We start from the raw sequence: 25,238 nt of genomic DNA on the forward strand, positions 1-25,238 counted from the left end.
CAAATTGAATCGCTTATGTAGAATATGTAATAGGGTCCAATAAACCTCACCTCCTAATCCAATTACAGTTTTCTTTTGAATAGATCCTCTCTTGACTATTCCTGTTTCTCTTCTGAGGTACTTGTAAGAAAGATCCATAGTTGTCATGTGGGTAATTAGACCATCAGAGCCTTATAAGCCACTTAACTGCAATTAGTAAGGCCTGTGTGTTAGTCATGGACATAGAAAGATAAACAAGTCATATATTGTTAATGTCCTTGTTAATCTTGAAGTCTAAAGAAGGAGACATTTATGTTTTAGTCATGTTTCATAGTGTCTAATCTCAGACTAGTGTTGTGGACACTAGTATGGTGGAAGAATTACAGGCTTTGAAGTTGTTAGGCTGGGATCAAACTTCAACTTTAGTGCACTTGCAGGTTCTTAACTCAAGAAGTAACTAGACCATGCCAAGTTTGTTTCATTGAATGTGAAATGGGATTAAACATCTCCCTCAAGGTACCTAACACAATAACTGACTTTGGATCATCACTGTTCCCTCTTCTAAAACCTCAGTTTTGCTTACTTCAATCCTCCACTCCCACCTAGGAAGAAAAATCACATGCTAAATAATGTAAGCTTGCTCCTTCTTCCATAACCTGCTTTTTTTTTTTTTTTAGTTTTTATTAGTTATTGATGGACCTTTATTTATTGATTTGTTTATATGTGGTGCTGAGAATCGAACCCAGTGCCTCACAATGCTAGGCAAGGCTCTACCACTGAGCCACAACCCCAGCTCTCTTCGGTAACCTATTTTAAGAGCACAAGTCTCTTTAGAACATTAAAACAGATTAATTCTCTATAAAACCACAAACTTTTCCAGTATAGTCTTATGTAAGAATGATTTATAGAAGTGGTATAGAATGGTCTATTTTGTTTTAATTAATGTTAAACTTGGAATAAAAGCTTTTGTTGGGGGCTAGGGATATGGCTCAAGTGGTAGCGTGCTTGTCTGGCATGTGTGCAGCGTGGGTTCGATCCTCAGCACCACATACAAACAAGGATGTTGTGTCAACAGAAAACTAAACAATAAATATTTAAAAAAAAGCTTTTGTTGGATGAGTTTTATTCAATATAACTTTTTTTAATATTTACTTTTTAGTTATAATTGGACACAATGCCTTTATTTATTTATTTTTATGTGGTGCTGAGGATCAAACCCAGGCCCTCACACATGTGAGGTGAGCACTCTACCGCTGAGCCACAACCCTAGCCTCCTCAATAAACTTTTTCTTTTTTTTGGCGGGGGGGTTACTGGGGATTGAACTCAGGGACATTCAACCACAGCCACATCCCCATCCCTATTTTGGGTTTTATTTAGAGACGGGGTCTCACTGAGTTGCTTAGCGCCTCGCTGTGGCTTTGAACTTGAGATCCTCCTGTCTCAGCCTTCTGAGTTGCTGGAATTACAAACCTGTGACATGGCACCTGGCAATAAATATAGTTTTTGTCTTTTAAAAAGAACAGTACTAGTCTTATTTCAAAAGTCTTTATCAGCTGGGTGTGGTGGCACACACCTATAATCCCAGCAGCTCTGGAGGCTGAGGCAAGAGGATTGCAAGTTCAAAGCCAGCCTCAGCAACTTAGGGAAGGCCTAAGCAACTCAGTGAGACCTTGACTCTAAATAAAATTTTTTTTGTATCAGATAGATACCTACATATCAGGTCTCATTTTTTAATAGAACACATCCAGATTTTACGCCCCCTAAAAATAAATCATTCTAGAAACTTTTGTTTCAGAATGAGTTACTCTTAATCAGTCTTCACAACAGAATCATCTAGTTTCATAAAAGAAACAAAACCCTGCATTTTGTTAATGGTAAAATATCGGATTTTTCTGTGGTGAAAATGGAATGGTGATAATGGATGTCACCAATTAGTCTGACTTCAAATCCAGGTTAATTCTCTCACATCAGTAGTCAAGTCCTTTTGGGTCTAATTCAAATACTGGTTGGTTATGTATCTTTTTTTTTAATTCATTGATTCTTTTCAGCAGAATCCATTTTGATATAATTATACAAACATTTCTCTGTTGTCACTGTCTCATTTTGCAGCTGAATGTCTCAAGGATGACAGCCTATTGCCTGGTGTCTTCCATTCTAACTCATGTTTTGAAAAGAAATCTCTTTACCTATAAAACTGAATATCAATGTTTTTGAAAAATACCAATTCTTTAACTTGGTATCCAAGACTCTACAATCTGATCCTGGTCTATCCTCCCAGATTGTCTCCAGCCACTGCACTCTGAGCCTCACATAGCATTCCCACCACCACTTTGGGGGAAGCACTAACAAACCCTGTTCCTCCACTATGACTCCTCCACCTCTGTTTCAGAGGCCATTTCTGCGCTTATCGGTTTTCTACTCCTCTTTTAAGAAACAGTTCATAGAGAACTTCACTTTCTGAACAACTTAGACTGCATCCCCCATATATCCACACTCGGGCCAGAGTCTGGACAAGACCTGCTGTTAACCATGACCTTAGACAATTAGTTCACACCTCTTGAGCCTAAGTTTTAATATGAATGCCATCTATCATAAAAGTATGAAATGTAGATTGAGATCACTTATGTACTTGGAAAATCTAGCACTATGCCCAGTACACAGGAGGAGATCAATAAATATCAATTCTTGTTAACACCCCAATTCTCTTTTCCCTCTAAACATACAGTTTTGAAATACTATGTTAGGTACCTCTGTTTGAACAGAATGAGTTTGCTTTGAAAACAAAACTTGTTTATAGTTTAAGACAAAATAATTTCAGAGTTCAAGATATTACACTCCTGTCTAGAATTAGTTTTAAGTCACTTTGTGAAAAGGCATATTTAAGGTGCCTTTTTCTCATAGAGGATAAGAAACAAATGCATTTAATAAATATTTGATGAATGAAAGGAATGGGATGAAGATGTATGAAGAAAATGATTTATCCACATTCAGTCCAACATTTATAGGGCACATTTTGTCAGGTACACACTTAGTATCAGATCCAGAGAACATAAGAAAGAACAAAGAACTTTCCACAAGTTACCATAACATCTAATTCAAATGCCTGGAGCCACAAGAACCCTTTCCCTTTCAGATTCATTTAATCTCACAAAATAAAAAATATACACATTTAAATTTGAGCTTTTTATTTTGTTTCCGATGGCTGGGCAAGGCATCTACATTCTGGAACCTCTTTACAGTCACTAAACATGTGAAAGGCACTTATACATAAAAAGGCAAGGAGAAAATTGGTCACGATTGTCTAACAGGGAACATGAGCCCCAAAATAAATTATCTTACAAAAATATCAAGCTTGCTTTTCCATTTTTCTATTACTGATAAAAATGAAAAAAAATTACTTTTCACATTAAAAAATCTGTAAGCTGCTATATCAAGTTATGGCTATTATTTTCTTACATATTAAGTCCCTCAAATAAATATCTTACACAAATTTAAGTTTAAAAAAATCGGTCAAGTATTTACCCTATATTTCTTTGGCCCACTAACAGACCATTTATCAAACTGACATTAACTGGACTAGAGCTTGTAACTACAAATAGCAATATGCATATCATTGACCCTGAAGGCACACATGTACATATAATGTACTTGTGAAATGACTAACACTGCTGCGTTTACTACTTCCATAAGTAGTTTCACCCTGTACAAAATCCTCTATCCTATCTCTCTCCCTCTCTCTTATTTATTTATTTTTATCAATACTAGGGATTGAACCCAGGGCCCTCTACAACTGAGCCACATCCCCAACCCTTTTTATTTTGAAACAGGGTCTCACTAAGTTACTGAGGCTGACCTCAACTTGTGATCCTTCTGCCTCAGCCTCTTGATTTGCTGAAATTACAGGTGTGAACCATTGCACCCTGCATCTTCTATCCTATCTTGAATCAAACTATAAGAACAAAAGACAATACTTGCCAATTACAGACACTGACTCAGGCATTGTAAAAAAAAAAAAAAATCATAAAGCTTTTTAGACTTAAGATTAATGAAAATGGGATAAATGCTAACACTGCTTTCAAATTCCTGAACATACAGCACACAGTCAATGCACTCGTGTGGAAAAAACAAGTGAATGAATTTTACAGAACTCTGGCTTCTTATCTGGTCTACTCCAGTTGTTATAAAGTTTTACAATGGTCTTGGATGCTGAAAGAGTTTTAATAAAATGTTACATTAAACCAACTTTAAGATCTACAATGGAAGGGTATAGGATTTTTTGTTATCTTCCCAGACACTTAAAGCTAATTTGATTTTATTGTAATTTTCTTTTCTTTTTTTTTTTTTTTTAATATTTACTTATTTATTAGTTACTGGCGGACACAACATCTTTGTTGGTATGTGGTGCTGAGGATCGAACCCGGGCCGCACGCATGCCAGGCGAGCGCGCTACCGCTTGAGCCACATCCCCAGCCCCTGTAATTTTCTATTTTTATTAATAATGTGCTAAAACCAAAATTGACTGAATTATGGTTTTGTCCACACCATTCAACTCTCTTATTGTTAAAAATGTTGTCAGTAGACACTTTTCATTTCCAATGGCCTGAAAGATTAATTTAACTTTAAACAACAACAACAACAAAAGTTAACTAAACTGGGATGAGGCAGATACAGTAAATCAATGCCAAGCATCCAAAACTCTAAAACACTAATACTTTCCATCCAGGATAAAAAAATGAGCATCCAAAGTAAAGAGAACCACAAGACTGATCAAGTAACCAATCAAAAACCACTTCTCTGTTATTTGAGCTAATAGTTACTCGGAGCTTGAAGTTCCCGCCTTCATTATTATTGGTAGTTCCTAGAGTCACAGCTTCGATGTCAAATGTGACAGTGGATCCAGAGGTAACTGCAGGCAATTGATTAGTCATTTCTTTTCCATTTACAAAAACTGCACCTAGAAATGTTAAAGATGTCATTTACCTGTGAGCAATGACAGATAATTAAAAGAGCCTCCATGTAACTGATAACATAGCTAATTTCCTAATTCAAAAAAAAAGTACATTTCAGAATGCCAAATCGACATCAATAATGAATTTAAATATGCTAACCAATACCATCTACAGAAGAAGAAAAAATTAAAGCCTTACTAACGTTTTATTCCCTCCCCCCAACTTTTTATTTTTTGCAATCTTAGAGATTGAACTCAAGGCCTCACAATTGACAGGCAAGTGATCTACCCAGCTCTTTTTGTTTTTCTACTTTATTTTTACAGAGGGTCTTGCTAAATCTCCCAGGCTGGGCTTGTATTTGTGATCCTCCTGCCTCATTTTCTCAAGTAGCTGGGATTATAGGTATGTACCACCATGTCTGGCTCATGTTAGAATTCTAGTACAGATTCAAGTCTTTTTCAATAGAGTATAAATCTCCCAGGTGAATGCATCAAAAGAAACTACTAAAAAATTACAACCTGTGTCCAGCGTGGTGGTAATCCCTGTGGCTCAGGAGGCTGAGACAGGAGGATTGTAAATTCAAAGCCAGTATGACAAGCAATGGTGAGGCACTAAGCAACTCAGTGAGATCTTGTCTCTAATAAAATACAAAATAGGGCTAGGGATGTGGCTCAGTAGTGGAGTGTCCCTGAGTTTAATCCCCAGTACTAAAAAAAAAAAAAAAAAAAAAAATACAATTTATAAAATAGCAAGATTGTTTAATATGGAATAAATAGGAATCTTGTTCTATTTAGTGCTTGATATTATGCTGCTGCAAAATATTGAACTGTTTTAATAGTGACTTTGAGAAGTGTGATACTGTGGAGTAAGGGACCAAAGAGCACCAGAAACTACATATGGAAAATAACCTTGCCAGGCACAATGGTGCAAACTTTTAATCCCAGGTACCTAGAGGCTGAGGAAGGAAAACCTCAAATTCAAGGCTAGCCTTTGCAACTCAGCAAAAGCTTGTATCAAAAATAAAAAGGACTAAGAAAGTAGTCTAGCAGTAGACTGCTCCTGGGTTCAATTCCCAGTATAGAGGAATAAAAAAAGGAATCCTGGGCTATAGCTCAATGGTGTAGATCCTAAGTTCAATCCCCAGCACTGCCAAAAAACAGAAACAAAAAAAACCCCTAAATCTTCTCATCTTTTTATGTATGATGTTGGGATAAACTCATATTTTACTACAGTAATTAACATGTTTGAAGAAAAATGACAGTTATTTATCTCTTACCATTGGTACTAATGCATACAGCTTGATCGCGCTGCAGAGAGTCATATCCATTCTGCTTCTCTGCACATACTCCTATACTATCTCTTCTGTCTGGCTGTCCCACAGTTTCAACTCTGTAAATGAGGTAGAAAGGTTATTTTGTCTTTTTTTTTTAATAACAAAGTATCAAAAAGCTACCATTTTTTTAAAACTTTATTTATTTTTATGTGGTGCTGAGGATCAAACCCAGTGTTGCAATTGCAAGGCGAGTGCTCTACTGCTGAGCCATAACCCCAGCCCCATTACAGCTACCATCTTAAAGAGCAATTTTGGGGGCTGGGGATATAGCTCAGTTGGTAGAATGCTTGCCTCGCATTCAGAAGGCCCAGCACCATTAAAAAAAAAAAAAGGGAACAATTTGGGGGGGCTGGGGTTGTGACTCAGTGGTAGAGTGCTTGCCTAGCACATGTGAGGCACTGGTTTCGATCCTCCACACTATATAAAAATGAATAAATAAAATAAAGCTATTGTGTCCAACTATGACTAAGTATGTATATAAAAAGAGCAACTTCGGGCTGGGGTTTTAGCTCAGTGGTAGAGTTATTGCCTAGCATGCATGAGGCACTGGGTTCGATTCTCAGCATGGAATACAAATAAATAAATAAAGGTCCATTAACAACTCTCTCTCTCTCTCTCTGTCTCTCTCTCTCTCTCTCTCTCTCTCTCTCTCTATATATATATATATATATATAATATAATATAATATATAAATATATATATTTTTTTCTTTTTTAAAGAAGAGCAATTTCATTGCTGGCCATGGTGGAACAAACCTGTAAGCATAACTACTCAGGAGGCTGAAGCAGGACTGAAAGTTCAAGACCAGCTTGTATAAAATAAAAAAGGCTGGGGATATGGCTCAGTGGTAGAATGCTTGCCTAGAATGAATGAAGTCCTGGATTCCATCCCCAATACGGCAAAAAGAAAAAAAGAAAAAGCAATTTCATCACAATTGCTCTTTTCTAAATAATAATAAATAACAATTGAGAACTTTAACTATATTCTAAGCACTGTTTTAAATATTTTTAGAGTCATGCACTGCATAAGGATGTTTTGATCGATGGTAGAGTACACATAAAATGATGGTTCCTTAAAATTATAGTGGAGCTGAAAAGTTCTGGTCATCTAGTATTTTACCATATCTTTTCTATGATTAGGCACACAAATATTTACCATTGCATTATGACTGCCTACAATATGAAGTACGGTAACATACTGTACAAGTCTGTAGCCTGGGATACACATAGGTTACTCATAAAGCCTAGGTGTGTAGTAAGTCACATCTCTGGGTTTGTGTAAGTATGCTCCATGATGTTTGTACCATGAGGAAATAGTCTAATGATGCATTTTCCAGAATGTGTCCTTGTCATTCATGGATGGAATCTTTCCCAATTCTCATAACAACCTATGAAGTTGGTGTTATTTTAATCTTAACAAATATGTCCCTTCTCCAAGCCAGTGCAGCTCAGGGCTGGGCAAGAAGGCCCCAGTTTCTGTTATAGCTTCCAGGAAGGAGAAGAGCAGAGCATACTGCAGGACTTATACTTTCAGACCAAAACATATTAACAATACAGAATAGTATGGTACTGTCATAAAGACATCTATGTCAAAAGAACAGAACAGAGGGCCCCAAATAAACCCATACGTCTACAGTCAAATGATTGTTGACAAAAGTGTCAGGACTATCCAATGGGGAAAAGACAAATGGTGCTGGGAAAACAGGATGTTTACATGCAAAAGAATCATGTTGGACTTTTATCTTTCACCATACACAAAAACTAAGTAAAATGGATTAAAGAAATATAAGATTTATAACTATAAAACTCCTAGAAGTAAACTTGGAAAAGCCGTAGAACTCCAGCATTGGCAATGATTTCTCAGATATAACCCTCAAAGCAGAGGCAAGAATGGACAAGGATTGGAACAAACTAAAAAACTTCTGCACAGCAGAGGAAACCACCCAGAGAGTGAAAAGGCCCCTATGGAATGAATCATTTTTCTTTCTTTTTTTGGTGTGAGGCTTTTCACACATGCTAAGTACGTGCTCTACCATTGTAGCACATCCCCAGTCCAGAAATTGGAGAAAATATTTGCAAACCATACATCTGATAAGGGGTTAATAGCCAAAATATATAGAAGAACCCCAACTGGGGCTGGGGTTGTGGCTCAGTGGTAGAGTGCTCGCCTAGCACAGGCGAGACCTGGGTTCAATCCTCAGCACCACATAAAAATAAAGGCATTGTGTTGTGTCCATCTACAACTTAAATGTTAAAAAAAGAGTTACCAAAAAAAAAAAAAAAAAAAAAAGACCCCTCAGTATTTTTTTTTCAAAGAGGGAGAGAGAGAGAGAGAGAATTTCAATATTTATTTTTCAGTTTTCGGCGGACACAGCATCTTTGTTTGTATGTGGTGCTGAGGATCGAACCTGGGCCGTACGCATGCCAGGCGAGCACACTACCGCTTGAGCCACATCTCCAGCCCAAGATCCCTCAGTATTACATCAGATCTTTGTCATGGCTGATATAAAAAAAATTTACAAAATCTAGAGCTGGCTTGACTCAGCCTCCTGAGTAACTGAGATTATAGGTATATACCACCACAAATGGCTTTTTTTTTTTTTTGCCACAATTAAAAGATGAGAGAGATTTTATTTTTAATATTCTGGGAAATTATTTTGAGATGAAATCTAGATCAAAAATTATCTCAAAAAGTCTAATATTTGAAGATATGTCCCAGAATTTAGCAATTATCAACAAGTTGAGAAAAGGGCAGATAATCCACAAGAAAAATAGGGAAATTGTACAGAATCAGACAATTCACCAACATGAAAACCTATATGGCCAATAAATTCCAACCTCATTAGAACTTAGGGAAGATAAAAAAATATAGTGAGAGATCATTTCCCATTTATAAGACAGACAAAACTTTATGACACAGGACCACACTAAATTCTAGAAGAAACATAAAAGAAACAGGATCTCCCATATACCACAACTGGAATATAAACCAAGATGACTGCTGGGGAAAGTCACCTGACAATACCTCATAAAGCAGAAAGGACTGATGATGCACACACAATGACACAGTAATTTCATTTCTGTGTATTTTACCTAGAAAAATTCTAACAGGAATACAAGGAGACTTGTACAAGGATATTCACTACAGCACTGGAGTGTTGTTTATAATAGTATAACCCCAAATGTCCCAAAACCCATCAGTAAGGAAATGGAAAAAATATATACAGCAAGTTAAAAAATAAATAAATTAACTCAGTTTGGTCTTAATCTCAATACATAACTTTGGAAAGAGAAGCTACAGAATGATAAGATTACTTACTGTAATACTGTCTCAGTCTGTTTTGTATTGCTAAACAGAATACCAAGTCTGAGTAATTTATAAAGAAATTTATTTGCCACAGTTCCCAAGGCCAAAAGTACAACATCCAAGTACGAGCATCTGATGGCAAGAGCTTGGTACATCCCATAGCAGAAAGAGGTAGGGCAAAAGAGCACAGAAAGAGAGAGTGGGCCAAACTTGCTCTATCAAAACCCACTCCTGAGGAGCTGTGGCTGTGGCTCAGTGGTAGCGCACTTGCCTGGCATGAGTGAGGCACTGGGTTTGATTCTCAGCACCACATATAAATAAATAAGATAAAGGTCTATCACAAACTAAAAAATATATTAAAAAAAAAAAAACCCACTCCTGTAGCTGAGCTTGGTGGGACACGCCTGGAATCCCAGTGGCTCAGAAGGCTGAGGCAGGAGGATCAAGAGTTCAAAGCCAGCCTCAGCAAAAGTGAGGCAATAAGCAACTCATGAGACCCTGCCTCTAAATAAAATACAAAATAGGACTGGGGATGTGGCTCAGTGATTGAGTGCCCCTGAGTTCAATCCCTGGTTCCTCCTCCCCCAAAAACCCCACTCCTGTGACATGAATCCACTAGTGCAGACAGAGCCCTCATGAGCTAATCGCCCCTACAAGGTCCCACCTCTCAACGTTCCCCTTGTACTGGGGATTATGTTTATTTTTTCTTTTTATTTTAAAAAAATTTAGTTGTAAATGCAAACAATATCTTTATTTTATTTTAGTGTGGTCCTCACACATGCTAGGCAAGTGCTTTACCACTGAGCTACTACCCCAGCTCTGGGGATTAGGTTTCTAACACCTGAAATTTTGGAGACACATTTAAAGTATAGCAAATACTGTTTAAATAATAATAATGTTTAAAAACCCCAAATCCTGAAAGGATTTTAAGAAATATGGCAGTAAGGGAGTACAGCCCTTTGAACAGATAAGCAACCATGAGATTATACTGATACAAATACATACAGAAGAAAAAACTCTCACAGTATAAAGTAATGTAGAAGAAATGATAGAATTGGAAAAACCACTAACAACTACCAAAGTAATAACCAACTGAAAGAATCAGTTACTGAAAGAATCAGTAATAGACAGTAGTCCCGTACCTGTAATCCCAGTAATTTGGGAGGTTGAGGCAGAAGGATCACAAGTTGAAGTCCAGCTGAGCAACTTAGTGATACCCTGTCTCAAAAAAAAAAAAAAAAAAAAAAAGGCTGGGGAGCCTAGGACCATGGTGCACACCTGTAATCCCAGTGGCTTGCGAGGCTGAGGCAGGATGATTGTGAGCCTCGATAAATTGCCAGGCTCAGCAATTTAGTGAGGCCTGAAGCAATTTAGCAGAATCCTGTCTCAAAATAAAAAAAGAAAGGGCTGCGGATATAGCTCAGCTCCTGGATTCCAGCCTTACTACCATAAATAAGTAACTAATAGTAAAAAGGTGTTTATTGAGTAATATAAACTCAAACTATCTCCTTAAAAGATACTTGTTAGATACCACCTTAACCAAATGTTAAAGTTAATCCATCCAATCCCATCTCCTGTTATGAAACACCTACAAAACTTAAATTGACCAAGAAATACAACACTTATGGCAACTTTAAAAAAAAAATATATATATATATGTAAATATATAAATAATTATTTTTGATCCCAGGGACTGAACCCAGTGGCACATCACACATCCCCAGCCCATTTTATGTTTTCTATTTTGAGACAGGGTCTCCTTAAGTTGCTTAAGGCCTCACTAAATTGCTGAGGATAGCCTTGAAATCATGATCCTCTTGCCTCAGCCTCCTGAGCCTCTGGGATTATAGGAATGTGCCACCATGCTCAATACTGAAAAATTATATATATTTTAAGAGATCTATTCTTTTGAGAAAACAGGTGAATGATTAGTGATAATATTTATTAATATCATTAACATTATTAATGTCATTAACATTATTATAGTAAATCAATAAACTCTAGATTATGATTTCCAACCTATTTTAATGAACCTGTGTCAATTTCACTTAAAATATTCCCAGAATTAAAAACTTGGTATTTATTGACTTAATAGCACCAGTAACAGGTCAACTAACATCAAGTGGTTCCTGATATGATGCTGAGAAGAATGTGACATCATTTCTATAATACTTCTGCCAAAGATCCATGACTGGATTTAATCCTTACGAAATACTCCCCAAGTTGGAGAACACTCTATAAAATAACTAGCTTACACTCTTCAGAGAGTCAAAACAAAAATAGAAAAACTATTCCAGATTAAAAGAGACTATCAAGACATGATACATGATGCAAGACTTTTTCTATAAAGAATGTTAACTGAAACAACTAAATCTGGTAGGGTCTATAGATTAGATAATAGTATTATAACTATTAATTTTCTGATTATGATAATCTTTGGTTTTATTCTAAAATAAACATTAAGATATTTAAAACCAGAGCCTTGTGCATGCTAGGCAAGTACTCTACTAATTAGGGGACATCCCCAGCAGTATTGAGTGACATCCCTAGCCCTTTCTATATTATTTTGAGAAGGTCTGGTTAAGTTGCCCAGGTTGACTTCAAAATCTGCAGTCCTCCTTCCACAGCCTCTAGAGTACCTGGGTGTGCACCACTGTGCCCAGCTAGGACCAAAATTTTATCCCTAATTTGTTGTTTCTCTAAAAAATAAATACTTATGAATCCTGGATAAATAATAGTGTATATTTGTTATAATATTGTATAATGAAGAATTTGGCTGGTTTATGTCCTGGTTCCTGGGAGGAATTTTCCTTGAGACAGGAGTGTGTTTGCTATTCATGGTGGACCTCTCACACTGGACAGCTTACGTTAATAAAGTGACTCAGGGTGGGTCCCTGGATAGTTTACTCCTAACAAGATGACTTTGGATGGAAACTGCCACAAAGACCAACCTTTGAACCACATGATATCAACTCAACATCTGGGGAGGGGAAGGAATGTGAACTGCAAACTATGATTCAGTCAACTTACATAATAAAATCCTGACACAAATTTCAGATACCAGAGCTAGAGGCAGTGGCACAGGCCTATAATTCCAACCATCTAGAAAGCTGAGGCAGGAGGATCACAAGTTCAAGGCCAGTCCTCAGCAACTCAGTGAGCCCTAAGCAACTTAGCAAGACTCTGGTCTAAAAATAAAAATTAAAAAGGGCTAAGGACATGGCTCAATGGTAGAGTGCCCCCGAGTTCAATCCCCAGTGCCAGAAGAATAAAAATAAAATAAAAAGGGCTGAGGACATGACTCAATGGTAGAGTACCCCTGGGTTCAATGCAGGAAGTAAAACCTTCTATAAGGTTTGGGGGTGTAGCTCAGTGGTAGAGTGCTTGCCCAGTACATGTGAGGCCCTGATTTCAATTCCTAGCACCACATACAAAAATAACCTGACAAATAATTAATTTAAAAAATAAATTTATGTAAAAGTTTGTTGGAATTCATCTATTTTATAGAGTAGGATAGAAGTTCTAGATGATAATCTTTCTCAAAGGTAAAATGGTTTAAAAAGAACAAGGTCCAAAAAGGGAGAAATTTCAAAGACATCAAAACAGCTAGCTAAGACTGGGGTTGTGGCTCAGTCGTAGAGCACTTACTTGCCTAGCATGTGTAAGGTTCTAGGTTCGAGTCTTAGCACCACATATAAATAAATAAAATAAAAGTACAATGACAATTAAAAAAAACCAGCTAGCTAATTTACTCCTATTAATCTGCACTTTGGCTATTTTTAGATTTAAATAGCAAGGTATCATTAATATCCAATCTCAAGCTTCCTTCTTCCTAAAGTGAACACCTAGAACAAAGATTTTAAAAATTTAGCTATATGGCTAATAAACTTGTGAAAAATGATTAACTTCATAGTAAATTTAAGAAATAACAAAATGAGAATTTTATTTTGTCTATCAGTTACAGATTGAGGAAGAAATATCAATACTTAATGCTGCTAAACGAATCAGTGACATGAGGACAATCACATACTGCAGGAATGTGACAAGTAAGTCTGACAATCCCAAAGAAGAGGTATTAAATCATATGTCAACAAACATGTCCTTGTTAAAGTGGGAAAAAAAAAAAAACTTGTTAAGAAAAAGGAAGAGAGAAGGATGCCTTATCAATTCATGGCAAAGGATTTTTTTTTAATTTTTTATTTTTAGTTGTCAATGGACTTTATTTATTTATATGTGGTACTAAGAATTCAACCCAGTGCCTCACACATGCTAGGCAAGTGCTCTACCACTGAGCCACAACTCCAGCCTGTGGCAAAGGATTTTTGATACAGAAATACATTCCTTGCTACACTAACTCTAAAATAGGATTTATTGTCTCTTAAAAAATTGATCAAGAATTTTGAGTGACAATGATGTGTCAATGTAAGTTTCTCAGTTGTGACAGACGTACTATTTTTGTGGGGAATACTGTTAATAGAGGAAGCTATGCATATATGAGGGCAGAGGGCTCTTCAAGAGAATTCTCTGTACCTTTCTCTTAGTTGTTGTAAACCTAAAAATACTCTAAAACATAAAATATATTTAAAAAAAAGAAATGGATAATTTGAAGAGTCCTTTATCTATTATAGTCCTATATCTAATTGAAAATCTTCCAACAGATAAACTCTAGGATGACAAATTCATTGGTAAATTCTGGTAAACATGTAAGGATGAAATAATACCAATTCTATACAAATACTTTTAGAAAGCAAAGAGGAAATACTTCCTAAATTTCTTTGAGGTTGGCCATTACTTTGGTAATAAAACTAGTTTACAAAGGCATAAGAAAAAACACAAATACACCTCTTGTGAAACCCCAAAATCCTCAATAAAATATTAAAAACCAAATCAGATATATATTTAAAAGATAATGCATGATAAATGGGGCTTCTCTTGAGAATGAGAATTTAAAGCTTGAGGATACAACAGTTGAAAATCTAACACTGTATGAAGGAAAAAACAATCTTTTCTTATACGCTCATCCTCAGTACAGCACAGAACACTTCCCTGACCATGTGTGGGCTGTTCTGTTTCCCCCACCCCATAGCAAGCGATTCTCCAACTCCCTGGACACCAGCTAGATGTTCTATAATTCAACTCAATTCTGACACTCCACCTAGAGACAGCATCAGATCCCACAAGGCTGCCCCCATTTCAGGTACCAATCATAAATCTGAGCTTCACATGCTGCTAACTTGGTATAAACTAGGAGTTCCCATGACCTCCTCCTCCTCTGGGGGATATTTTGATAGAATGGTCCTGGAACTCAGAGAAACAATGTTCACCAGTTTATAAAGAACAGAGATGAGCAGACAAAGAGATATATAGGGTAAGGGATGAAGGAGGGCACAGAGATGGCACACTCCCTCTAGGTACAACGCCCTTCCAGCAGTTCATTGTATACAGCAATCTGAAAGCTCATCAAACCTTGTGACTCAACAGTTTCTACAGAGTTTACTCTCCAGCACTGCCTACCCCATGCCTTTTCCTGCATGTTGGTAGGTGGGGTTGAAAAAATCCCAACCCTCTAATTATTTGCTCCTTCTTGTAACTAACCCTACCACGAGGAACCTCATTTTACAGAGAAGCATCTGCATGGTTTGTGTACGCTGATATTTATCTCTCTCAGAGACTTGTTCTCATAGATTGACAAAGCAAAAAAAATCCTTGGCCTCTGACTTTTTTTTTTTTTTTAGTTGTAGATGGACACAATACCTTAATTTAATTTATTTATTTTTAAGTGGTACTGAGGATCAAACCCAGCACCTAACACGTGCTAGACAAGTGCTCTACTACTGAGCCACAATCCCAGCCCTGGCCTCTGAATTTTTAAGAATGATTTTTTTTTAATATTTATTTTTTTTAGTTGTAGGTGAACACAATATCTTTACTTCATTTTTATGTGGTGCTGAGGATGGAACCCAGGGCCTCACGTGTGCTAGGCAAGCACTCTACCACTGAGCCACAACCCTAGCCCTTAAGAATGATTTTTTTTTTTTTTTAAAGAGAGAGTGAAAGAGGAGAGAGAGAGAGAGAGAGAGAATTTTTAATATTTATTTTTTAGTTCTCGGCGGACACAACATCTTTGTTAGTATGTGGTGCTGAGGATCGAACCTGGGTCGCACGCACGCATGCCAGGTGAGCGCGCTACCGCTTGAGCCACATCCCCAGCCCCTTAAGAATGATTTTTAAGCCAAGTGGGGAGGTGCTTGTCTATAATCCCAGCAATTTGGAAGGCTGAAGCAGGAGGACCCCAATTTTGAGGCCAGCCTCGGTAAAACCCTGTCTCAAAATAAATAATAAAGGGCTGGGGTTGTGGCTCAGTGGTTGATGGACACAATACCTTTATTTTATTTATTTATTTATTTATTTATTTTTTTTTTTTATTGGTCGTTCATAACATTACATAGTTCTTAACACATCATATTACACGGTTTGATTCAAGTGGATTATGAACTCCCGCTTTTACCCCGTATACAGATTGCTGTATCACATCAGTTTCCCTTCCATTGATTGACATATTGCCTTTCTAGATTCTGATGTATTCTGCTGTCTGTCCTATTCTCTACTATCCCCCCTCCCCTCCCCTTTTCTCTCTCTACCCCTTCTACTGTAAATCATTTCTTCCATTTGTATTAACTTGTCTTACCCCTCCTTTCCTCTTATATGACATTTTGTATAACCCTGAGGATCGCCTTCCATTTCCATGCAATTTCCCTTCTCACTCCCTTTCCCTCCCACCTCTCATCCCTGTTTAATGTAAATCTTCTTCTCAAGCTCTTCGTCCCTACCCTGTCCTTGTTTACTCCCCTTATATCAAAGGAGTCATTTGGTATTTGTTTTTTAAATATTGACTAGCTTCACTTAGCATAATCTGCTCTAATGCCATCCATTTCCCTCCAAATTCTATGATTTTGTCATTTTTTAATGCAGAATAATACTCCATAGTATATAAATGCCACATTTTTTTTATCCATTCATCTATTGAAGGGCATCTAGGCTGGTTCCACAGTCTTGCTATCGTGAATTGAGCTGCTATGAACATCGATGTAGCAGTGTCCCTGTAGCATGCTCTTGTTAGGGCTTTAGGGAATAGACCGAGAAGGGGAATAGCTGGGTCAAATGGTGGTTCCATTCCCAGCTTTCCGAGAAATCTCCATACTGCTTTCCAGATTGGCTGCACCAATTTGCAGTCCCACCAGCAATGAACAAGAGTGCCCTTTTCCCCGCATCCTCTCCAGCACTTATTGTTGTTTGACTTCCTAATGGCTGCCAGTCTTACTGGAGTGAGATGGTATCTTAGGGTAGTTTTGATTTGCATTTCTCTGACTGCTAGCGATGGTGAGCATTTTTTCATGTACTTGTTGATTGATTGTATGTCCTCCTCTGAGAAGTGTCTGTTCAGGTCCTTGGCCCATTTATTGATTGGGTTATTTGTTATCTTATTGTCTAATTTTTTGAGTTCTTTGTATATTCTGGTTATTAGGGCTCTAAATAAATAAAAAATATATCTGGGTATATAGCTCAGTGGTAAAGTGACCTTTGGTTCAATTCCCAGTACCATAGGCGGGAGGGGGGGAGGGGGGAGGTGGTAGAGAGACTTGAGGTATTATTTCTTTGTTTTTTTCTTTTGGTGGTGCTGGGGATTGAACCCAGGGCCTTGCACATTTGAGGCAAATACTCTACCAACTGAGCTATATCTCCAGCCCTCATGTTGAGTTTTTTTTTTTTTAATATTTATTTTTAAGTTTTAGGTGGACACAATATCTTTATTTTACATTTATGCAGTGCTGAGGATCGAACCCAGTGCCTCATGTATGCTAGGCGAGCGCTCTACCACGGAGCCACAACCTCAACCCCTCATGTTGAGTTTTTACACACATTTTTATACACATATCAGTTAATCTTCATAATACTTTATGAATACAGATGAGAAAACTGAACACAGAAATAAAGAACCCTCCCCAAAGTAATACTGCCTATGAATGATAAATAAATTCAGGATATTTTTAATTTAAAGCTCATACATGTTCTGTGTACTTTGTTATGTTACTTAAGTTATGACAGATGTTTTATCATTTAAAAAAAATATGTTTTAGACAGGATCTATGCTATGCTGCTCAGGCTGGTCTCAAATTCATAGTCTCAAGCAATCTTCCTGTCCCAGCCTCCCAAGTAGCTGGGACTACAGATGGACGCCACTGTGCCCAGATTATGACAGATATATTCATATACACTTGCCTGAATGTTAATGTCTGCCCACAAATATAGGTTGGAGCGCTGGAGTAGAGAACACCTGAGGATTCAGAATCATTCCGGAGTGCTATATTTCTTCGACTGCTCAGACTGTATCCCTCAAAGCCAGTTGTCCACTCTTTTTAAAAGCAAAGACATTGAAAATTATTAGACTCCTATTTAAGGATAACTTCAATACAGACACATTAAAAAATGACTACTAATAGAGGTCATGGCCAAATTTACTAAGATAAAGGGTTTCAATTATGGGGTATCATGGTACTCTTACAAATTACAGAAAGATTTTAGTACATTCCTACACAATTTTGGTATAGCATCAATTAAGTGTTATCTCCTAGCTAATAAAAATCATGTTTTAAATCTGGTGTGATAGCACACTCCTGCAATCCCAGCAACTTGGAACACTGAGGCAGAAGGATTGCAAGCTCAAAGCCAGCCTCAGCAACTTAGTAGGACCCTGTCTCAAACTAAAAAATAAAAAGGGCTGGGGATGTAGTACTGGGTTCAATCCCCAGGAAAAAAAAAAACATGGTTAAAGTCTGAGTTTATTCCAAGCTGACTAATTAATAGGGCCTGGGAGTGTAGCTCAATGGTAGAGTGCACGGTTAGCATGAGCAATACCCTGGGTTCAATGCCCAGCACCACATTAAAGAAAGAACACTGCCAGGCATAGTAGCACCTGCCTATTATCCCAGCTACTTGGGAGGCCGAGGCAGGAGGACTGCAATCATCAAGGCCAGCCTGGACAATTTAGCAAGACCCTGTGTCAAAACAAAATGAAAAGGGCTGGGGTATAACTCAGTGGTTGAGCACTTGCCTAGTATGGGTGAGGCCCTGGGTTCAATCCCCAGTACTAGGGGGGAAAAAAAGAAGAAAAAAAAAAAAAACTACCTATTAATAAATTGCTAGGTGTGTGGCACATGCCTATGCTTCCAGCTACTCAGGCAGATGAGGCAGGATGACTGGTAAAGCCCAGGAGTTCCAGGCCAGTCTGGGCAATATAGTGAAAAGTGAAACTCTGTTTTTTATCAAAAAAAGAAAAAAAAAGGAGAAAAAAGAATATGTCTTTAGAAATAGTAATGGAGAAGAGAGACCAATTTCAAATCTTAAGATTTAAGAAATTGCCTCTGCCCAGATATTTATTGAAGGTTTGAAAAACTTTGTGTCCTATGCAATATATTCAATCTTTGATTTTAGGTGATGCTAAGAATATATCTAGCATTATTTTTGAAATCCCTAGATAAGAACTGATAAAAACAAAATTTACATGAAGGAACTGTAATTTGAGTACAAGATATGCTCTTCTCATCACTTCAGGATTTATCTTTAGAAAAGATGTGATGGACATCATTATCCAAAGTACATGTATGAAGACATGAATTGGTATGAACATACTTTATATACAGAGATATGAAAAATTATTTTCTATATGTGTAATAAGAATTATGATGCATTCTGCTGTCATGTATTTAAAAAATAAGAGCAATTTAAAAAAAAAAGAAGAAAAAAAGTTGTCAGTAGGTAGCCCTTAGCACAGAATGTAACTGTTTCTATATGCAGTTAAGCCTTAGGGGTGAGACGGTATTGCATACCATGAGGCACCAATGTAGAATGACCGATTTGGGGGACGCTCCACGGGCTCCACTCCTGTCGGCCGTCTCCTCGGGCACAGACTCTGAACTGATAATCAACATTGGGGTCTATGTGCAGTACTATGAATTCAGTTTCAGAACCTACATAAACATCTTCAAAATGATTTGAAGAGCATTTACGGAACTGAAGCCTGTAATCTTGGGCTGTGAAGTCGTCATCCACCTAAAAAGAAAGGTTTTATGTTAGGTAAAAACGAGGAAATGAATGGAGAGATTCTGGATCAAGCATACAGACCCATAGGTTGGATATGGGCTATTCTAGGGAAGGCCATAGGAAATATGTCATCACTAGTTCCTTTCTTTTCTTTATTGACTGAAGTATTTATAATACTTCCCAGACTGATATTTTAAAAAATCTGATTCCTTGAAGAAATGGCATGTTTTTCTAAATAATAATGCCTTAGTAAAACATTCAGAATTCAGGAATAATTCTGAAAGGTCTATACATCACTCATATAATAAAGAATTAATACCTGTAATGTATAATCCTAAAAATAAATAGGAGACAAGACACTCAACAGAAAAATAGGCAAAAGATATGAGTAAGTTAGATTAAGAAATATAAATCGCCAAGAGCCAGGCATGTTGGGGCATGCCTGTAATCCCAGCAGCTAGAGAGGCAGAGGCAGGAGGATTACAGGTTCGAAGCTGGCTTCAGCAACTTAGCAGGGCTGTAAGCAATCTAATGAGAACTTGTCTCTAAATAAAAAATAAAAAGTGCTGGGGAGGCTGGGGCTGTAGCTCAGTGACAGAGTGCTTGCCAAGCACATGTGAGGCACTGGGTTCAATCCTTAGCACCACATAAAAATAAATACAATAAAGGCATGCAGTCCATCTACAACTACAAAAAAATTTTTTTTAAAGTGCTGGGGATGTGGTTCAGTGGTTAGGCGCTCTTGGTTCAATTCCAGTGTTCCCCCAAGCCAAAAAAAAAAAAAAAAAAGAAATATAAATCACAATCCAGGCATAGTGGCACATGCCTATAGTCCCAGCAGCTCTGAAGCTAAGGCAGAAAGATTGCAAGTTCAAGGACAGCCTCAGGGGCTGGGGATGTGGCTCAAGCGGTAGCGCGCTCGCCTGGCATGTGTGCAGCCCGGGTTCAATCCTCAGCACCACGTACAAATAAAGATGTTGTGTCTGCTGAAAACTAGAAAATAAATATTAAAATTAGAAAGAAAAAAAAAAGGACAGCCTCAGCAATTTAGCAAGTCCTTAATCCTTAATCAACTTAGCAAGACCCTGTCTCAAAATGAAAAGTAAAAGGACTGGGGAAGTAGCTCAATGATAAAGTGCCCCTGGGTTCAAACCTCAGTACCAAAAAAAAAAAAAAGAGAGAGAAAAGAAAACAAGATGAAGAAGTAAATGTAAATATCCAAAAGAAAAGAAAAATACTCAAACCAATTCGTAATATGGAAATGCAATGTAATAACCATAATGAATACCATTTTGGCAAAAATACTACCTAATAGTATATAAACCCAATACTTTTAAGATCTCATCATTTTACAGCTAGGTACATATCAGGAAAAAAAAAAAAACCTTATGCCTCTATGCAAGAAAACATGAATAAGAATGCTTATAGCAAAAAAACAGAAACTGGAAATAACCCTACATAGAGTGACCATCAAAATAATAAAAATGAAATAAGATTCCTCAGGGTTTCTTTGTTTTGTTGGTGATGGTGGTGGTGCTGGTGGTAGAGAATATGAGAAATAATGGAATTCTTTTGTACCAACAAAAGCATCTCTACTTCTTTCTTTCACACTAAGACTCTTAAAAAAGAGGAAAAAAAAAAAAAAAGGCTGAGGTTTTGGCTCAGCAGTAGAGCACTTGCCTAGCATATGTAAGGCACTGGGTTCTATCCTTAGCTCCATATAAAACTAAATAAAATAAAGGTATTGTGTCCATCTACAGCTAGAAAACTTTTTTTAAAAATCCATTTAAGGGGCTGGGGTTGGGGCTCAGTGGTAGAGGACTTGCCTAGCATACGCAGAGCTCAGGGTTCAATCCTCAGCACCACATAAAAATAAATGAATGGAATAAAGGTATTGTGTCCAACTACAACTAAAAAATATATATATAAAAAAAGAATCCATTTAAGAAAATACCTTCCAGAAGCTAAGCATTCCCCTCTGAATGATGTATTTCTTCACAGTTAACATATTATATACTATAGCTAATTTTGAGGTTGTTTGTACTTAAAATATGGTTAAATCAAACACATAACATGACTTAATATGCAAAATTCTGGGCAATGCTGAGAGTTTAAGGAACACACCTATAATCCCAGCAACTAGGGAGGCTAAGGCAGAACTGAAAGTTCAAAACCAGCTTAGGCAATGTAGTGAGGCCCTAGGTAACTTGGAGAACCTGTCTCAAAAATAAATAAAATAAAAAGGGCTGGGGACATCCCTTAGTGGTTAATCATTCAATCCCCAGTACCAAAAAAGTCTTATTTCGGGGGCTGGGGTTATGGCTCAGCGGTAGAGCGCTCGCCTAGTATGAGCAAGGCCCTGAGTTCAATCCTCAGCACCACATAAAAATAAAATAAAGATATTGTTTCCAATTACAACTAAAAATTATATAAATAAAAGAAGTATTATCTCTTTAAAAAAAAAAAGTCTTATTTCTTTTTTTCTTTTCTTGTTTTTTTTTTTGGGGGGGCGGTACTTGGGATTGAACTCAGGGCACTTAACCACTGAGCTACATCCCCAGCCCTATTTTGTATTTTTTATTTAGAGACAAGGTTTCACTGAGTTGCTTAGCACCTTCCTTTTGCTGAGGCTGGCTTTGAACTCTAGATCTTCTTGCCCTCAGCCTCCTGAGCTGCTGGGTGGAGAGCACCACAGAGCTCAATCAGAAATCCTATTTCAAAGGTTATTAGTTCAATGCTGAACAAAAAAATTAAGATAGTCAAATTCACTGTCATCTTCTGGCTTTTCTAATAAATAGAAAAGGAAGAAATTCTCAATTCACTGAGAGTTAAGTCCTCGGAAATGTATGTTAAAAAACAATGTTGGGGGCTGGAGTTGTGGCTCAGTGGTACAACATTTGCCTAGCAGGTGTGAGACACTGGGTTTGATCCTCAGCACCACATTAAAAAAAAAAAAAAAAAAGAGGGCTGAGGTTGTGGCTCAGAAGTAGAGCTATTAAAAAGAGAATAAAAATAAAGGTATCATGTTCATATACAACTAAAAAATATTTTAAAAAAAGAAACAATATTAGCTGGCACGGTGGCACACACCTGTAATCCCAGCAGCTCAGGAGGCTGAGGCAGGAGGATCAGAGTTCAGAGCCAGCTTCAGCAACTTAGTGAGGCCCTAAGCAACTCAGCAAGATCCTGCCTCTAAATAAAATGTAAACAAAAGGGCTGGAGATGTGGCTTGGTGGTTAAGACCTCTGGGTTCAATCCCTGCTATCAAAAAACAAAAACAAAACAAAACAAAAAACCCCACAATGTTGGCAGGAGCATGAATCAGACATAACCTTCCTTTGTTGACATAAGAACATACCATCATGTGCATCCACAAGAATGGAATCCTAATTAGAATAAGTTATACTCCATGTATATATAATATGTCAAAATATACTATACTGTCATGTATATCTAAAAAGAACAAACAAAACACAATGTTGGAATAGATTTTTCCAAGTATCTTCAAGAGGCTGGTGATGGAGCCCAAGGGCAGAGTATTTGCCTAATAACACACACACTCACACACACGCACACACAAAAAAGTACCTTCAAAACTATTTATTTCAAACTGTAGAATCACCCTCTTTTATGTTCACAGTGACTTCATCTTAATTGTAAAGCAAAAGGGACTTTTGTTTGGAAAGATAAGAAAATATTTAAAGGTAGTTTAATGAAAGAACTTTAATGTTCCCAATCTTAAACCTATAATGTTGAGGCCACTTCTACAATCCTGAATTACATACCTTACACCATCGTACTATGATGCCTCCAGGTTTCTCTATTAGTTCTTCTATCTGCACTGGTGGGCGAGAGGCTACTGTTCCATGCTTAAAAATGTGATCTTTCACTATGTTAAGAATTGAATCATCCAACTGAGCAGATAAACAGGGCACATCAACCAGTAAAGGCACTTCTGGTAAGCTGAGGAAACAAAGCTCATGTGTTTATGAGGCTTTTAACCTAAATTAAAACTAGAATAAAGTTAAAGATATAAAAAATATTTTAGATTAGCAACATCCTAGAAGGGTCCTGACGTCCTCGGTAAATAATTCTTGTGACAGTGGGGGACTTTGTGGTGAAGGCCTTTTATCTTCATAAAGATTACATAATAGGGCTGGGATGTAGCTCAGAGGCAAAGCATCTGGTTGCATTCATAAAGCCCTGAGTTCAACCCCCAGTTCCAAAAAAAAAAAAAAAAAAGATTACATAACAATTGTCTTCTCAAATAAACAGGGGCAAAAACTGGTAGGATCACAACTGTCAATTTATACCAAAAGATCTGCTTTACTAAAATATGTATCAATTTCAATTATATATTCAGAATCCTGTCCCCGGAGAGTTCATGCTAATTTTCTCTGAATTATTCCAACTTTAGTGTATATGCTGCCTAAAGCAAATACAACAATTCTCTTCTCCACTGAAATTGAAAAAAAAAAATCTATAGTATTATGATGCCAAAGATTTATAATCACAACTATTTGATGCTAATACTAATGATAATGAGTAATGACACTTTGAAAACTTTATTCTCTATCCCCCTTAATCAGAATCTTTAATGGGGACAAAAGAAGACATAGTTTAAATGTTTAAAAGTCAGTCCAGCTAGGCGCAGTAGTGCACACCTGTAATCCTAGCTGCTTGGGAGGCTGAGGCAGGAGGATCGTGAGTTCAAAGCCAGCCTCAGCAAAAACAAGGTGCTAAGTAACTCCATGAGACCCTGTCTCTGAATAAAATACAAAATAGGGCTGGGGATGTGGCTCAGTGGTTGAGTGCCCCTGAGTTCAATCCCTGGTACCTCCCCCACCCCCCAAAATAGTAAATCCAGATGAGCATAGTACCACACATCTGTAACCCAGCTACTAGAGAAGTTGAGACAGGAGGTTGGCAAGTTCAAAGCCAGTCTAGCCAAATTTAGTGAGAACCTGTCTCAAATTTTTAAAAATAAAAAATGTCTGAAGTGGTAGTTCCAGTTGTAGAGAACTTGCCTGGCATGTGTGAGGCCTTTAAAATAATCCTTAATGCCACAAAAAGAAAAAAAAAAGTCAAAAAGTCAAAAACTCTTTTACCTGTCCAACTGAATGTGTGAGGCCTTTTTGGTAAAGCTCCAAAGTTTCTCATTCTGTTCTTCTATGCCACCAAGAATGGCGATCTCACCTACAATCAAGAGAAAGAACTATTACAGTGAAAAATGGTCACACAACTAGTATAATCAACACAACCACTATCTACCTGGGTTTTCAGTTTTCTTGCAAAAAATTCCTAAGTGACATCATAATCAATTTCCTAATATGTAAAAGTAGAAACTATTTAAGAAGTGACTTTATTAGTAAGCCTAAGAAGGGAAAATGGAACATTTTGCCAGATTAGTGATTCTGCTCTAAAAAAGTAAAATTGGTTTGACAATCAATTTTACACAAACCAGCAGGCTCAGGAACTTCTGTCCCCCTCTCCTAGAGAATCTTAGCAGATCAGAAATTACACAACAGAACAACAAAAAAGAAATGCTATGGGGCCGGGGTTGTAGCTC

General features: G+C 37.2%; 1 protein-coding gene across 1 annotated transcript in view; it reads right to left on the reverse strand.

Annotated features, from left to right (window-relative positions):
* Nucleotides 1-3,154: 3,154 nt before the first annotated feature.
* The window catches only part of Crlf3 (cytokine receptor like factor 3), a 41,859-nt gene continuing 19,775 nt past the window's right edge, over nucleotides 3,155-25,238 (reverse strand). The window contains exons 3-8 of the mRNA XM_077800603.1: nucleotides 24,778-24,865; nucleotides 23,455-23,632; nucleotides 19,456-19,678; nucleotides 17,849-17,981; nucleotides 6,206-6,318; nucleotides 3,155-4,934 (exon numbers count right to left, since the gene is read on the reverse strand). Of these exons, the coding sequence (XP_077656729.1) occupies nucleotides 4,678-4,934; nucleotides 6,206-6,318; nucleotides 17,849-17,981; nucleotides 19,456-19,678; nucleotides 23,455-23,632; nucleotides 24,778-24,865 (992 nt within the window). The 3' untranslated portion in view covers nucleotides 3,155-4,677. The remainder of the gene's footprint in view (nucleotides 4,935-6,205; nucleotides 6,319-17,848; nucleotides 17,982-19,455; nucleotides 19,679-23,454; nucleotides 23,633-24,777; nucleotides 24,866-25,238) is intronic.

This window comes from Urocitellus parryii, chromosome 7 (assembly GCF_045843805.1).
Source record: "Urocitellus parryii isolate mUroPar1 chromosome 7, mUroPar1.hap1, whole genome shotgun sequence".
NCBI lineage: Eukaryota > Metazoa > Chordata > Mammalia > Rodentia > Sciuridae > Urocitellus > Urocitellus parryii.